Source organism: Teleopsis dalmanni, chromosome 1, assembly GCF_002237135.1.
Source record: "Teleopsis dalmanni isolate 2A chromosome 1, ASM223713v2, whole genome shotgun sequence".
NCBI lineage: Eukaryota > Metazoa > Arthropoda > Insecta > Diptera > Diopsidae > Teleopsis > Teleopsis dalmanni.
The window spans coordinates 25,426,087-25,443,713 of record NC_051846.1 but is presented as its reverse complement, the minus strand read 5'-3'; the positions used below and the strand labels follow the sequence as shown (position 1 = coordinate 25,443,713).

General features: G+C 28.1%; 1 protein-coding gene across 1 annotated transcript; it reads right to left on the bottom strand.

Moving 5' to 3' along the window:
• Nucleotides 1-973: 973 nt before the first annotated feature.
• On the bottom strand, nt 974-7,137 carry LOC119672449 (putative glycerol kinase 5). Its single transcript, XM_038083502.1, has 9 exons — nt 6,650-7,137; nt 6,469-6,562; nt 3,020-3,279; nt 2,841-2,953; nt 2,657-2,783; nt 1,952-2,138; nt 1,616-1,890; nt 1,389-1,552; nt 974-1,322 (listed from the first exon to the last, which is right to left on the bottom strand). The coding sequence occupies exons 1-9, from the start codon at nt 6,755-6,757 to the stop codon at nt 1,046-1,048; spliced, it is 1,605 nt and encodes a 534-aa protein (XP_037939430.1). The 5' UTR covers nt 6,758-7,137; the 3' UTR covers nt 974-1,045.
• Nucleotides 7,138-17,627: the final 10,490 nt, after the last annotated feature.

The window sequence follows — 17,627 nt, the reverse complement described above, 5'->3', positions numbered from 1 at the left end:
TATTTTTTACAGCAGTTTCTTTTACTTGTATTCTCATGAAGTTATTAATTTTTTTTTTATTCTTTGCCAGTAGTTTCTATAACTACTGGCACTTTGGCTGTTGTTATTACTATAAACAAAATATTTCATGTCAAAATGCTCCTGACGCTTTATCTTTTTGTTTAGGGTATCTTGATAATTAAAAATTTTTTACCAATAGGAAATGCGATTGAAATGTAAAAAATTATGAAGCTCTGTTATAGATTTAGAATGTGTGATCTGATTTAACGGTTTGTGTGATTTGGCAATCTGCTAATATATGTTTAACTATTGCAGTCCCTTGCCTGAAAAAACAGCACATTCCCTCGAATTTAGAATATATTTAATTTTGTTAAGAGTTTATTCAATTTACATTGCCCTATCAAGATTTATTTAATGATAATTTTTAATAAATTTTATAGAATTTTTAATACAATTTAGTTTAAAGATCCCTATAAGCAATAACACTTAGTATATTATCTCAATCCAGCCATTTCATTTAATGCTCTCCTGATTCCAGGGCTACAAAGCTCCCATTTTACCTTCCATTTAATTCATTCGTGATTGTTTTGGACAAGGATATTTAGCTTATTAAAACACTTTTGATGTCACTTGAAAAGATATGAGTATCATCATTATTGCCTGGTTATGTAGTTCTTGTTCTAGCCAAACGTCAACCTTAAAGCAGTAACATAAGTGGTTGACAAGATACGCTTGCCCCGATTTGTTCTTTAGTAAGGGAATTGTTACTCTACCATGTTGATATATTCTAGTTTAAATAAGTTTCAAATATATTATCTCAAGTTACATTAAGATTTAATCAAAACTAAGGGCTTAACTTCTTCAACTTTGAAATTTGAACAAAAGACATTGCTATGATTTATAAAAATATATTAAAATATTTATTTTTAAATGTTTACATTAAATGTAAAATTTCTTTTAAAATATTATTTGCTTTTATGCTTTGAGCAAGATTTGTCTTTTTTCTAATTAATAAGATTTAACAACCATTATTTAAAAACCAATCTTAATACCAATTCCCAAACCTTTCTATTGCTTTATTCCATACAGAAATTCTCCGCTTTATACTAATATATTTGTTTATGTCGGGTTCAAATATACGATCAATTTTACGAAATTTTCGTATACTCTCTAAATCATCCCACAATCCATAATTAAGTCCAGCCATATAAGTGGCACCCATAATACTTGATTCAGCATTTTGAGACCTTTCGACTTTTTTTCCGCTTGCATCGGCTAAAAATTGGCATACAAAATTATTGCGTGACACACCTCCATCGACTCTATAAGAAGACAAGAAGAAAATAGTTTTTTAAAAATATATTTCTTTAAATATTTTAATATATTACCTTAAGAGTTTTATTTTGTATTTTGTTTCTTTTTCAGTGGTTTCACATAATTGCACTAAACGAAATACAATACTTTCTAAAACTGCACGAACTAAATGAGCACGTTTTGTAGATGGAGTTATTCCTATAAAACCAGATGTAGCTTTATGATCATTAATGGGTGGCTATAAATTATATTGAAAATATATTGGATATTTTTCTACATAAAAAATTTATTGTATACTCACACCTAAACCGCTAAAGGCGGGTATAAAAAATACATCGCATGTATCTTCTACAGATTCAGCGATAGCAGCTGTCTCGAATGGATCAGTAAAAAGACCACAAGCTTGCGCCCAACTAATAACAGTTCCCATATCATGAGCAGCACCTTCTACACAAAATATTGTGTTTGGCAGTAACGTATGAGACATTTTTCTTCTAAATTGCCACGCCACAAGAGGATATAATCCCATAATTGACGCGTGACAACTTTTACCAGTTATAGTGTTAAGGAAAGCTCCTGCATGATAAGAAAAATGTATATTATATTATGATAATAATAAAATAAATCGAATAAATACCTGTGCCTATTGTTATTTTAACATCTCCTTCTTCAAAACACTGAGAGCCCCATATTGAAGCCGTTTGATCACTTATTGAGCTAGAAATAGGTATTTCGGTATTTTGCCAATCTGCTCCTAAGGCTGCGGGATGAACGTTGCCAAAATGCTTATAAGCATTATCAACAATTTTGGGCAGCAAAGTAACCTAAAGTAATATTAATCAAGGAATTATATATAGTATGACCAAACACTATTCTTTCTTATATTCTTATATTTAAATATGATTATTATTATTAAAAGATATAACAATTAACCGCAATATATCGTGTTGTCTCATTGTGTAACAGAGATTAAGTTAATTTGAGATTTCTAGATCTCTTTCGATTCAATGAAAACTAGTTAAGAGTGATATATTTGTTTGTGGACAATACACAAGTTAAAAAAATGGACAGATGTTTCATGTTTCCTTACGAGTAGTAGGTACACATCACTTGCTTTAGCGTTTTTTTAAAGTCTTGTGGAGTTTTGTTGGGAAATTCTGTCCGATATATTTCAGTTATCACGATTTATTCCCTTTTTATTCTATATTATTTTTTTCAATCCTTCAGTTATTATATACATATTTTCATTTCTTTTCTCTTAATAGAGAATATATGTATGTACAAACAATATATAACGCCAATATGTATCTAACATGTGACATACATTATACATTTTACTCACATCTATTCCGAATACAAGTTTAATCATTGAAGACCAACTTAGTGTAAATGGATCAAATAAACCAGTTGCAGTACATGAAGTAATGTCAGTTATATGCTCAACATTGCAATCTAAACCATTTCCCGATCTAAAATAAATAGGTATACTAGATAAAATTAATTATATTTTAACATTCTTAACTGACCGCAGTTTATATAAAATCCAAGAATCTAAGAGCTCAACTCGTGCAGTCTTCTGTTTTAAAGCTTGTTGCAATCGAATATTATTTTCGATTTCATACAATAAACGTAAAGTGACCTTTATTAAAATTTTTTTTTATTTATTTAAATACTAATGTGATCAATATATACAAAAATAACTAACCTGACCATTCATCATTTTTAGCACACTACCAGCTAAAAATCTTTTACTACGTGTTATAAGATATAGGCCATATGAAATTTTATTCATGGTTTGCAGCTTAAGTCCTGAATTCCATTGATCTACTAACGTATCCGAACGTAAATCCTTCCATGTTATAAAATTGTGATAATATTCTTTAGTACGATGATTCCATGTCAAAAATGTACATCGTTGGGTTGATAAGGTTAAGCAAGTAATCTGTGAAGGTTTCAACTGAGCATCTAAAGAGATTAATTACTTTATAATAGTATAATAAAAATATAAAAATGTTTTTATAATTTAAATTTTATTTAAGATATTAAAAAAATTTTTAATTAAATTTATATTTAATTAGTTTTGTTGTACTTTGTATTTTTAACAAAACAGACATATTCCATTTCAAGACTTTGTAAATAAAATCAAGTTTATATGAACACTTCATTAAGGTTAAAAAAGTTAACATAAACAATATTTTATACAGGGTGTTTCCACCATAACTGCCATAAATACTGGATGAAATTATTTCTTGGTCCAAGACATTAAAAACAAGATATGGGGACTAAGTTCCATATCCAATATAAACCGAGATACAGGGTGTTTTATAGAACTTTATGTGAAAATTCATGCAGTCATACATATCACTATATCTCAAAAACGGGTCGTCCATAAAACTTAGGTTATATACCAAATAGCAAATATAAGTATTATAAAGTAAGAAATATTTGTAGAAAACAGCAATAGGTGCTTCAAAGGCCGATAGCTAAAAATCTATGCATGATTAATTAAAACTCTTTTGCAAATAATTAAACCTAGATAAGCATCTTAAAAGGCTCCTCCACATATTCACATATATTGATAGTCATATTTATACAATTTTTTTTATTAATTTTACATAAATATAAAAATGTACAGAAATAAAAAATATAAGATACAAAAATAAAACAAAAAAGAAACATGTGCAAGAAACTAATTTATATTAGTAATAAATAATCTAATTAAACATGAAAAACCGACTAAAACGAATTGAATAAGAACTTTGAGATAAATAATGTTTTCTAAAAAAAATTATAAAACATTTTTTTAAAAAAAAGTTATAGTTTTCAAATGTAAATTTGAAATTAAACAAATTGGTGGTTGAGCATTACAATGGTCAATTTTAATTAAACATTTTTAATATATCAAAATACTGATGCATTATGAAGATCGTGTTCAAACATTAGGACAAAATATTTTTTATATTCGAAAATGCTAGTGCCTTCCAAACCTACTTTGACTTTTTGCGTTATGTTTTGTTCAACAGTTTAGAGCTTACAGCTTAGAGCTGACATTATATAGGTTAGAAGAAAGCAAAAAAATTTATTTCCCTGATACAGTGACATAAACCTTTTTTTCCTTATCGCACGACATGACCAAGTCAGCGAAACTTCGAAATTTTTTGCGCTTAACTATGTGAACGTCGCGGTATAACTTATATGGGTCATCGTTCCATCTAATTCTATACTCAATACTAATGCATAAGGGACCATATATATTCCAAAGAATTTTTCTTCCGAATGCCATAAACGACATCGATTTGTAGAGTGTGTTTTTTGTTTAATGAGAGGGGGCTTTATTTCTCCATTACCTACTTAGCGCCAAATAACATCTGTCGACAGGAGTGATACTTCTAGGCTGACGTTCATTTTCAGTGCTTACGCTGATTCCCAGATAAACAAAATCTTTCACAACTTCAAACTTGTAATTTTCAATAGTGACGTAGATCCCAAGACGCTCAGGGGATTTGTTTCTTGACAGACTGAATTTTTTTTCGCATTTGCCACTAGATCTCTGTGCTTCTCTTGTTATTCTAATTTGCAAAAACCACACGTTTTCAAGCCAACGATATCAATTTCGTCGGCACACGCAAGCTGCATCACACTTTTATCACATATCATGCCATCCGGTTTAAAAACTGCTGCTCGGATAATAGTTTCCAAACTTAAATTGAAGAAATTATTTGACATTATTTGAGTGACAATGATGTCTGACACATCGTCCACGAGAGAATTTTTTACAATTCTATCGGAGCTGGTGGTATTTGCTTAACTCAGTAAAACTTATAGCCGTATAAGGTAAAACTTATAGCCGTATAAGGTTTACTGAGATACCAAATTCAGACATAGCGGTATAAAGTTCTTCTAGTCGTAGTGTCAAAAGTGGCTTTGAAATCGACAAATAAATGGTGTGTATCAATTTGTATTTTTTTTTTTGTTTGTTTTGGGTCCTTTCCAGGACTTGACGCACAGTGATTATCTAGTCAATGGTAGATTTGCCAGGTCTGAGGCCACGCTAATAAGATTCAATCAGTTTTTTGACGATTAGTTTCAACGTTTCACATAGTACTTTTGATATCACCTTACATGTGATATTTAAAAGACTGATACTGCGTTAATTGGCGCAGTTTTTACACCTTTGCATCCAGGAAATAAAATTAATATGACTAAATACTTTTTTTTGGTAAACTTCTATTAAAAAAAAAAGTGTATCTTTGTTAATATTAATATATATAACACATTTCGAAATTATAGGTGCGGTAGAAAGAGCTTCCTGTCGACTATGCGACTGCCCAGCGGCGGCAAGACTCGACTACCTTCAAAGCGGGATCTTAGATTCAAATTAAATAGGTAAAATTAAGCCCCCAGCAAAATACGAAATTCATAGTATATAATTAGTTTAGACTAGAATTGTTTTAGTTGGGTCTTTACGCACACAATAGGTACATTCATAGCCTATTATTTAATAATATTAATAACATAACACATTTATCCGCTATTAAAACTAAGTAACCGGGAAGTAAGGTATGTGTTAATTTCATATCCATAGAAATATAATAATATTTTATTGTTAATTTTTTCTTGCCGAGAGTGACGCGTCCTTATGACGAAAAGAAACTATTTAAATGTTAGATGAATTTGAATAGCAAAGAAAAGACAAGGACAAAAATTTATTTAATTTATTGAAATTTGGCTGACCATACAACAAATTTTTGTCCTTGTCTTTTCTTTGCTATTCGAATCCGTCTAAATAATAATATTTGTTGACATTAATTAATATAAGCAAATACAAAATAAAATATTCTTATCTATTTATAAACACAAACATATCAGAACTGTTTTGAAAATTTATATTAATCTGATTACGATGTTATGATTAAATATATTTCATAAATATATAGATTAAGCACTCACATGCAAAGTAACCGATATTAGCTTAAGCTGTTTGGGATCTTAAACTATTTTTACTGAAAAATGTGTACGTATAATACTTAAAAATTTAAAAGCACTTAAGCACTAACAGCTCGTTAAGTTATATTTAGTAATAGCAATCACTTATGCAACAAATTAGTTAATAGTTTTTTATTGTAAATTCCTTTAACCTATGAATTATCTTACCTTTTACAGCGCCATTTATAACTCTAACGATTTGCAGCCAAAGCGTTTCCGGTTCAATTTCAAAATAACCGGGCTGAGGATTTATTAACGTTACCTTGAAATAAATGCATATTTGTATATAAATATATGTAGGTATATATTTTGAGTCTTTAGTTTATTAAATAACATTTAATTAACTTACTAATTCCGAAGCTGATCCCTGTATATCAAGACTTCCATTACATGATTTTATTATGAAGCACCGCACAGTTGTGGTGCCCACATCCAATGCGGCTATGTACGCTGCCATGATGCACACTCTCGCCAATGTATCGCTTCACTGACGCTTAATAACGTGCAAGTATCGCTTTTTCTCATAATATTGTAGCGTTTGATTCAACTCAACTCAATTCAATTCATTTCACTTTAATATCAATTTAATATCAATTTTTGTTTTCTTCACACATATCGTTGTTTTTTGCTGATATGACGACGATAATATAAATTGTTTAAAATTAATAAACAGAGTGAATAGTTCATAAAAAACAAGAAACACATGAACTGTTTGTGCCCTGAGCTGTAGCTGTAGAAGCTGTTTTCGTCGTTGTGTCGCACAAAACGTCAGCAAAATCAAGTTACCCAAAACTTGATAGCAAAACAAAGCCGAAAATACACAACCACCTCGTCGGACACGCGTCTTAGCACTCAAGCAAATAAAAATTGAACCCCTAATAAATAGAGAATGAGAGAAATAAAAATAGGCCAGAAGAGAACAAAAAACTGTTCTCAGTTTAAGCTTTTTTTTTATTTGTTAACTGATAAGAAGCGACAGTGATTCTATTTAAAAAGCTGAATGAATAACTAAAAAACTGGGTGCTTATATATTTAAGTTGTTTGTTTTTTAAACTGTTGATGCATGTTCACATACAAACATACGAGTTTTTTGTTATATATGGTATAGTTTTTCAAAAAAATGTCAAAAGCAAATAACTTATTGGATAATATTTAGTGTAACCTCTTTAGAATGCAGGAAATCAGCCTATTGTGCAAATGTGGTTTATATATCTCCCTACATCATGGCCAGAGTAGAACTCCTAATTATTTATACTACTTATAAGAATCTACAATAAGTACATAGTAAATACAAGGAAAAACTTTAAAAAATAAGTTAAATAAATACAAAACTGAAACTGAAGCAAGCTAGATAGCAGTGTTTGAAAGGAAAATACTTAGAAAAATGTTTGAACCTGTGAAAGTAAACGGAATGTATCGCATTAGATACAACCACGAGCTAGAACGTCCAGCTGAAAGTGATACAATCAACAAATTTATGAAAAACCAGCGATCCAACCAGGGTTAGACATGTGATAAGAATGCCGGATATGAGAGTACCGCTTAAAATTTATAGGAACGAGGTAGGAGAAAGCGATGGAAAGACAGTGTGCAGCAGGACGTAGAAGAAATGAACATAAGAAATTGGAAAACAAAAGCAAAAAACAGAGAAGAATGGAAGACTATTGTTAAATAGGCTTAGGTCCTACACGGTCTGTTTAGTCACGAATGATGATGATGTTTACCTCTGATCAGAAATTCAGTTTAAATAGACTAGACTCCGTTAATAGTAAATTTTAGGAAATAAGGTTATAAACAGTAGTTAAATAAATACAAAATTTTCAACTCTTATCAATAACCTCTTTCACTTAAACATTCAAATATAGCCTTCTTTACCAAATATATTAGATACATAGGTGACAGAAAAGTCGAAACGAATCCGCCAACTTAGACAAATAATAGTGGGAAAAGAATGAGCATATTATAACCAGCCAAATGAATATTTATAAAAGTATGTATCTGACTAATACTTATGTTGAAAGTATCGTCGAGTGTGTTAAAGAATGGAACAACCAAAAAAGCTTAAGCCTAATTCTAGACAAGCCTGAACATAGATACAACAGATGATAACGATAATCGTAACTGTTTATGGGTTAGACTAAGAACTTTTATGCACTGCGACTAGCTTGATCTATTGTGCAACCCTTTGTATTTAAAAATTTAGTATCTCGAGGAAACATACCAGCTCTTACGGAAGGAGCTTTTAAAGGTCTTCATCCTCTAGTTGATATACACCTAAACTTTTGCCTAGTCTTCTGCGGCCTAGTGCATCACAGTTGGTGATCAGATAGGTACAACAGATGCTCTGGTGTCTTTTCCTCGAATGCCGGAAAACATGTTTTACAAGTAATACGACAGGGTAGGCTAAGCCTGGCTTCATGCCGTCATATTGTCTAGTGTTCCGTTAGAACAAATATTAACCTAGAGACTTCCGGTTTACTTCTAAGTACACAAGTACATGGAAATACTACATTTGTTAAAGTTACAGTAAGATTTACAGAAGGTCTATCAATTATTTATAGTAAAGGTGCTGATTGATACCAATTCCAATAAACCAACCATCATCATCTAATAAAAGCGTAAATATTTAAAATTAATATTTATATTAGAGAATAGTAATTACTTCTCTTGAACTCATTAACTATAATAACAGTATTCACTACACAATACTTGGCTGACTGTATGAGCAATTTAAACCTAATCTCGAGTAACGAGAGCTTGCTCACTAATATAGTATCAGTGCAAACTAACAGCAGCAAAACACTCGTTTACCGATCTAGTTATTCTAGGTTGTGAATACCACTACTGTATTTAATTTTCGCCATTAGGTTGATAGCTAGTAAATAGCTAGTAAAGTCATTTATATGTCAGTATCCATCATTGACCAAGAGAAGATTTAAAATGTTTGAGGTACCTTATCTTAACGACCTGATAGACCTGTTATCTTATAAAATTAGGGAATTGGCCATGTTTGCAGATTTGTTATGTTAGTTCACTCTCATTTGAATAAGAAAGTCGCATCTTTTAGCGTTGTTTGTACGCTGACCTCTACTTCACATATGAACAACGCTAGTCCATGATATCACAACCGGATATCACAGCCATTATTTAAGCTCAAGTGGGCTTTGAGCACAAGGCCGCCGCTCCAATCTAACTTAACCTAGTCAATTATTTCAATTTTTTTTTATTTTATTAATATATTACCAACACAATTGAGCTTTTTCAATCACGAATAAACACAATAAACATTTGTTATTATTCCCACAATCAATATTAGAAAAAATAAAAATAATTTTTATTAATAAAAATTTAAATTGTAAAATTTATGGAATTCCCCATTAAAGGTTCTACATTCGTAAGAATCATTATTTATGAGCATAAAAGCCAACTAATAAGTTATTTAACAAAATTAGTAATAGTTGAGTGAGGTGCTAGGGTGTATTAATTATCCATATATATCCGCTAATCAGAGAAAAATTCTTTAATTAATTTTTGAATAACAGCACCTATCAATTTAAAATGATTAAACTTTCGTTTCATATGTGAAATCAATATTATCATTATATTAAATTAAAATCTTGAAACTTACTTATTTAAAAGTTTTTGTTTTGAATTGAAAATGAAAAGTTGTTAATTTGAGTACATATGGTACTATATTTTCGCTTTCTAGAATTTTACAATTATCTATAGATAGCAACTCATAATACAGTTTCCAGAAATGTACTTAAGCAATTCATTAACTTACAATAGAACGGCTAAACACTCCATTTATGCTGTATGGTTTTCTAAAAATAGAAATGTGGAAGTTTACGAAGTTCTTTTTCTAGAAACATATTCGAATGCAAGCAATAATAGTATAGTATATACAAATATAGCAATAGTAGTACTAACTATTCGTCAGTATATGTATAGTATAGTATCGGAAAATAAAAAAAGATTTTATATGTTTTGAGTTCCTAAACAAAGAAACTTGGAAAGTTTTGAAGACGCAAACGATCTTATTATAATTGGTGCTCAACAATGCCTATATATTTCTATATTAATAAAACAGTTATACAAAGAGGTCAGAAGTTTTGTAATTCAAAGAGTTAAAGACTGACCTGTAGCTTATATGTTATAAGAAGAAACTGACTACGTGGTGATAGGACATTCTTTTCTAAAAATAATATTGAACAAAAACAGTGTTATAAGCAACATGCAAGCTACAAAATAAACTTTGACACATGTGATATGTACATACATGGCCCTACAAAGAAATATATAAAGCATTTTGGTGTGATACAGTGTTTAGGCTAAAGCGAGAAGCGGAAATTTCCAACTAAACACAGACATTGCCTGAACTTATTTCTAAAATTAGAAGAAGCAGTAGAATTTAGATGAGTGAAACACTCATGCGATATATACGATCGCAGTTCTGTAAAGAAAATAAGATTTTGCAATTTAACCACGTCTCTAACTGGCTTTGTAAAGAACCCGAAGGTTTACACATAACAGTCAAAGTTAGCGCATTTAATACAATATATTCCTTAATGCATATAAAAAAAATTTTCTAAATTATTTTAGAATTTATTTATTTTTTTATTTTCTCACTTCAATAAAATCTAAAATATATCACAAAATAATTATAAATATTTTATGATGCTATGACTTTTCAAAGTGTAATGACATGGACCACCTCTAAAAATTACTAAAATTATTGCTTAAACTATGTAGCGTACTAATTGCGTTTAAGTTATAAATAAACGATTTTGAAGTTATATATAAATAAACGATATATATACATAATAGTTTGTGTATTATAAATTTTCAAAATAGAAAAACAACTTCTCAGTTTCAGTGACTTATGCGTTCAGTAAACATGTTATTTGAATTATATCTATTGAAATTAGCTCAATAAAAAATAAAGCGTAAAGCATTATCTATATAAATATATTAGCAAGCAACGAATATGTATTTATATATTTAGCATTTTTAAATGTAATATATTAATAATAAAATATAGTTGGAAAAGAGAACTCAATTCTCAGATATAACAATAATTGCGCTATTCTACTTGATAGAAATATAACAATATTGATTTTGCTCCTTGATATCAGCAGACTAGAGTCTTTAAGCATAACCACATTATAAATTGAAGGCATACAAGTTAGAAAATTGGCGTATATCCTTTGTTTAATAAGTTTTTAAACCATTAATTAGTGTAATGTATTTGTTCTGCCTCCCTAAAAATATAGTTTTCATTTTGAACTACACATATACGCCAGGGCTTAACCTATAATCAAAATCTTTTTCAGATCCCTATTCTAAAGTATTATTTAGTTCAGGCATGTACCACATAATTGCAATGAGGACTCAACACTTGAATCATACTCGAATATTGGCGGCACTTTACTCATATACTCTTTTTTTTTTTTACTCAACTCCACTTGTGTCATGTATAAAACTAAAAGTACTTCTACTTACTTATAACATAGAGTCTATTATTATTTAATGGTGTTTAATTAAAAATACTAACTGAGAGCAAAAATAAATACTCAAATGCATTGACGACTACTTTCAGCAGTACTTTCACAACTCATTAACGCAAATATGTTCTTATAAATCATCTCATATGCATCTATGCTTGTTTTTTTATAAATATACTCTAAGTATTAAAATTATGACTCTGTAATTCTCTGTGATGTACATGCTTATTCCTTTCAAGTTAGTGGTTTTTGGATGTGGGCCATGAATACACGTTTCAAAAATTCGAACCTTTTTGCGATGAACATATTCTCTTAAAAAGAAAATGTATTTCGAATAACCCGGTGTATGTTATCACAACTGACCATATTTTAAGTTTAAGTAGGCTTTGAGCACGAGATCGCCTCTCTAACCCAACTTAAACTCCAACGGTTTTATTCCACACAAAACACAGAATTATTAATTTTTCATTCTTTAAAAAATTTTTATATATATATTTATATATAATATAGGTGCTCTTAAAGCTCTTTCTTCTTGGACTTTCAAATCAAAACAGGTCCTAGAGTGTTACGAGCTTCTGCAATCACTTGCAACTCGGAATAAGGTAAGCCTTTACTGGGTTTCGGGCCACAGGAGAGTTTTGGGAAATGAAAAAGCTGATGAGCTAGCCAGAGCTGCATCAAAAACTGCTTTTATAGGCCCTCAACCTTTTTGTGGAATATACTAAGCCAGCACAAAACAGATTATCAAGGAAATGGAAAATCATATGCGGCTGAAGCACTGGGTAAACTTTCCAGGACTCAGACAAAGCAAAGCACTGATAACACCGTACTCCTACAAAGGCATTCTTAAATTCTCAAAATGTAATTTAAGGTTGATAACGGGTATCATTACAGGTCATTATGGTCTGAAATATCACCTTGATAAACTACAATTATCTGCTAACTCGGAATGCAGATTATGCCTAGAAGATGAGGAAACGACCATGAACATTCTTTGTAACTGTCCAGCTTTAATAACACACAGAAGAAACCTATTTCATAAAGAATTTCTGTCACCAGAGCAGATTAAGTACTCTTCTCTAAGTTCTAGACTTTATTCACAAAGCTTTAAGGGGCTTTTTTTAATCAATAGTGAAACTGTTACAATAGGACTCTTCTGGCCGCAGTACCGGCTGTTGGGCAAGTTTCACGTCTACTCTTTATTATTATTATTATATATAATATAATCTTAAGTTCAAAACTAATAGCTCTCGCTACACAGCGTGATCTCATCCTATTAATTAATCGTTCCTTGTCGAATTTTAACGTATATATGAACTATATTTTTCTAATTTAGTGTTACTTAATAATGGTGCAGCATGCACCTACATTACGTTTTTTTAATAAGCGCATTCAATCGTCGACTATGTTTTTTAATATATATATTGTCCGACAATAATATCTCTAAATTTATAGCGTCAGACTACGCAAGTTAGCCTGGCGTACCTGGCTTCACTTATTACATTTCCTTCTCAATTTTGAGACTATATTACTTCTGATTTTCATCGCCTGTTTTTTGGAAGAAAACAATTCAAAGCTTGTTCTGTAATCTATTCTTTCATCTTTTCATAGTTTATCATCTCTGACGCATCATGAAGAGTTCACCATCCCTTTTGTTGCCACGTTCCGTGCAGTTTATAACTGTTTGATCATATTTTTCCAAGTATGATATACGCACCTTTTGTCACTTTACAAAGGTCTTGTAAAATAATACTTAAACTTTTGTTAAATAGTGCATGAAGTGAACTGAAAATCTGTAAAATGCACGTACGCCCTTTGTCTATCTTCGATCCATGCTTTTACAAGAATAAATAAATAATACATATTCCCACCTTTTCTCATTATTGGCCTCTATACCATAGATTATTTAATACACAATTTTATTTACTTTATGAATATTTATTTCAACATCTATATAAATATATATATATATATATATATATAGATATATATGACAATATATAATGTTTATGCATATATATATATATTTTTATAATTGTCTCCCACTAATAATGTTCCTAATTCCTTTAAGTATATTTTTTAATCATTCGAACATTATAAGAAATATTGATACAAATATATTGAATTTTTATTCCAAGATTTAAAGATATTTTTTCAATTTCTATACTTTTTACTTTTAATATATTTTGTTATTTATATATATATATATAATTTTTTGTAGTAATTCATTCGTACACAAGAATTCATAAAATAAAATTACAAAAATATAGCTATTGATTTCAAACAAATTTTCTGAATTTAGATATATTGTTGTCATTAAAACTATATATGGATGTTTTCATGTTCAATAATATTCAAATAAAAATATTTCTAATATCTGTAATATGTAAGTATGCAAAATTTATGATTGTAAAGTTTCAGATATTAAAGATTTAATGTTATAATTTTTTTAGTTTATAATAGATATTTTATATATAACATATATAAAAGGGTTGTGTATGCAGATTTGTAGATTTTTTTGTTTTGTTTTAATAAAATAATTTCATATGAACAATATTTAATTGGGAAAATAATAATATATATTCTATTATTTAAACTTAATAATATTGTACAAACTGAAATCATAAACAACTGACCGAGTAGTTGTTACATACATTAACTCTCATAATAAAAAAACATAATTTATATTAAATAAAATAATAATTTCCCTAAATAACTTTAAGCTTATTTTTTTTTTATTTACCCTAAAATTTAATGTACATTCAATTTGGCTTGAACGTTAAAAGTTAAAATCACCCGAGTTAAAACGCGAACGCGACCAAATTCCGCGGTGAACTTGGTTTAGGTACTTTACGAAATCACGATATTTACGACATTTTTTTTAGTTTTATTTTTTTTTTTAATATTATACATAACTTTTTATTTTATTATTTTTATCATATATTGATTTTGGTACATTTTAATTTTAATAATACTTTAAAATATATTAAATTATTTAAACTATTTTAATATAATATCAGACATTCAAGTTGCTTTTCAGGATTTTCATTTGTTCTTTGAAGTTAAGTTTTAAACTGTAAGTTTTGATCTGAGACATTATTTAAACTTTAAATTCATGGTTTAAAACCTTTTTTGTTATTTAATATTTATATATGTCTTTAAATATATATATATATATACATATATATATATATATATTTATCAAAATTAAATGCCCAAAATATACAACATATTTAAAAATCATTTCGCCTTACTAAAAGTTCTACAAACTTACTAAATAAAAAATGAAGTATTGGTATTAAATTTGAATATATGAAAAAAAAACTATATATAATATAAAATGATTTGTATGACGATAGTTTTTATAATATATAAATTATAGTTTAAATTTAAAAGATTTTCATTCGTTGGTGGGATGGTAGTAATTTAATTCTAAGTGGGATTGCACTCAAGTTATTGTTATTAGGTTATGTTATTTAAAACGATAGACAGATTAACGTTATTTTCAAGAATAAAATATAACAGCCTCTTTTGTTTTCTTAAATTTTAAGAAAAATTAATATATATATAAAGTATAGCGTGAATTACATCGAATGCTGTCCATAATGTTTAATTTTAAAACTAAAAAATTAGGTTGTAATTATTTTTTTAAAGTGCATTTAAAAATAAATTTGAGATATGTATCACTTATTGTTGAAATTCATCTATAACAGTTGTAATCAGTTATATTGAATTAACTGTATAAAATATTTGAATTATATTAAAACTTGTGTCTATATTAGTTGCAGTACAAAGACTTACAAAGTCACAAAGACGGAGCCACTCGGCGAGCTCGACAATCAAGTGTCGTTCAACACTCACAATAGGAAACTACAAAAGCACATCCTTGCAGACAACGACAATAACAACATTAGACCACTTTGTCATATGACAAAAAGCAATGCATGGAGATCTAGAGAAGTGATTTTAAGTTATTACTTAAATTGAATTTTTTATAGCTTAAGCAATACAATACTCGAAAAAATATTTTTTAATTTACATTCGTAATTTAGACCATTTTGTCATATAACAAAAAGTAAGGCATGGAGATACACCTCTATGCTTCCGAATTATTCTTCAAATTTTTTTATATCATAAGTAATACAATACTCAAAGAAATATTACATAATGTGAATTTGAAATTTTTTTTTAACAATTAAATAACAATTTAAAGTGTAATAATATTTTCATATAACATATTTGTGAACTTTTGTAAGGTATGATTTATTTTCATAGATATATATTTTTTTAAATTTCATTTATATTTTAACAGTTTTTTTTTATTTTTATATTTTATATTAAGATTCGGGGGCGGAAATCCATATATTATTTATATATTACGCGACGGAAAACCCGAAAATTATATCACACGTTAGTCATCCCCATTTTTATATTTTATATGTAATCACTTACAATATTTATTATTAATTTAAAATTTCTTAAATAATTTAGTTAACAGTTCTTTTCTTTACAATATTGAATATATAATTTGAGTTAATTTTCTTATATATCAATTATAATGTATTAAAATATTCTATAAAAGTCTTTTGAATGTTTTTAATGTACATAAGTTTTTCTTAATTATTAAAATCATGAAGCAAATATATATATAAAATTAAATAATAACTTTAGTAATTTGTGATCACATTATAAACGTTTAAAAAAAATTATATTAATAACTTAAATAATCTTAAATATTTTGTTCAATAGTTAATGGTAAGATAATATAATATCCGGATCAAATAATAAAATAATGTTACACCAAACTTTAATGAAACTAAATTTTTAAATGAATTATGAGACTTCTAAATTATTTAATAATACTATTGTTCTTACGTATTTTTGCTAATTATAAATAATTGTATTACCAATAAGTGTATAATTTTAAATTATTTATCAATTACGAAGACTTGGTGCTGTTTATTTAACCGTTTTCAAAACTTTCGTATATATAACAGCCTATAAGTCTAGGACAAACTCGATATTTTATATTTGTTTTTTGTTTTCTTTTTTTTTTTTGTTTTGTTGTTTTTACTTATAAACGAACGAACGAACGACGATATAAACGCGAGCGCGAAACCGATATAACCCGAAACGCGACGATTTGAAAGAGTAAAAATATTTGTAAAGTTGAACATTTTGTACATTTCAATTTTCGAATAGCATAGATCAATTAAATTTTTATATAAATATAAGGAACTGAAGTACATATATGTTTATATATATACATATTATTGATATACATACTTTATATATATTTTTGCCTTCTAAAAGTGTGAACGGATGTTTTATAATCAGTCTTTTTTCGAATTAAACATATTTTAATAATAATTAAATTAGATGAATGGTTCCATTATAAATAAAATTAATCATAAAAAAGTTGTAAATAAATGGCACAAAATTGTTTTGTGTTTGATATGTTAAGTTATACAAATAAATTTACTCTTTCCTTAATATACGATATATTCGAAAAAATTATATAATAATCAAATTTTTTACGACACGCGATACCACGACCCGAAATATCTAGTTGCATCGATTTAAATTATTTATTATAAATAATATGTATTTATATAAAAACTCAAATTTTAATCACAAAACAAAATATATCTTAAATAATATATATATTAAGAAATATAGTATATATGTATTATACACATTTTTGATGTGTTGTTAAAAATAAATCATATATTATTACTTTTATCAAAAATTTACTTATATATTTTGCACAATATTTTGTAAACTCTATCAAATGTTATAGTAATGTAAGTACATTAGGTTTAA

Coding starts and splice junctions, on each gene's coding strand:
- LOC119672449 (XM_038083502.1), bottom strand. CDS start 6,757: ATGGCAGCGTACATAGCCGCATTGGATGTGGGCACCACAACTGTGCGG. Junction 2,784..2,840: donor TGGATTTTATATAAACTGCG/GTCAGTTAAGAA, acceptor TATTTATTTTAG/ATCGGGAAATGGTTTAGATT. Junction 1,891..1,951: donor TAAAATAACAATAGGCACAG/GTATTTATTCGA, acceptor CTTATCATGCAG/GAGCTTTCCTTAACACTATA.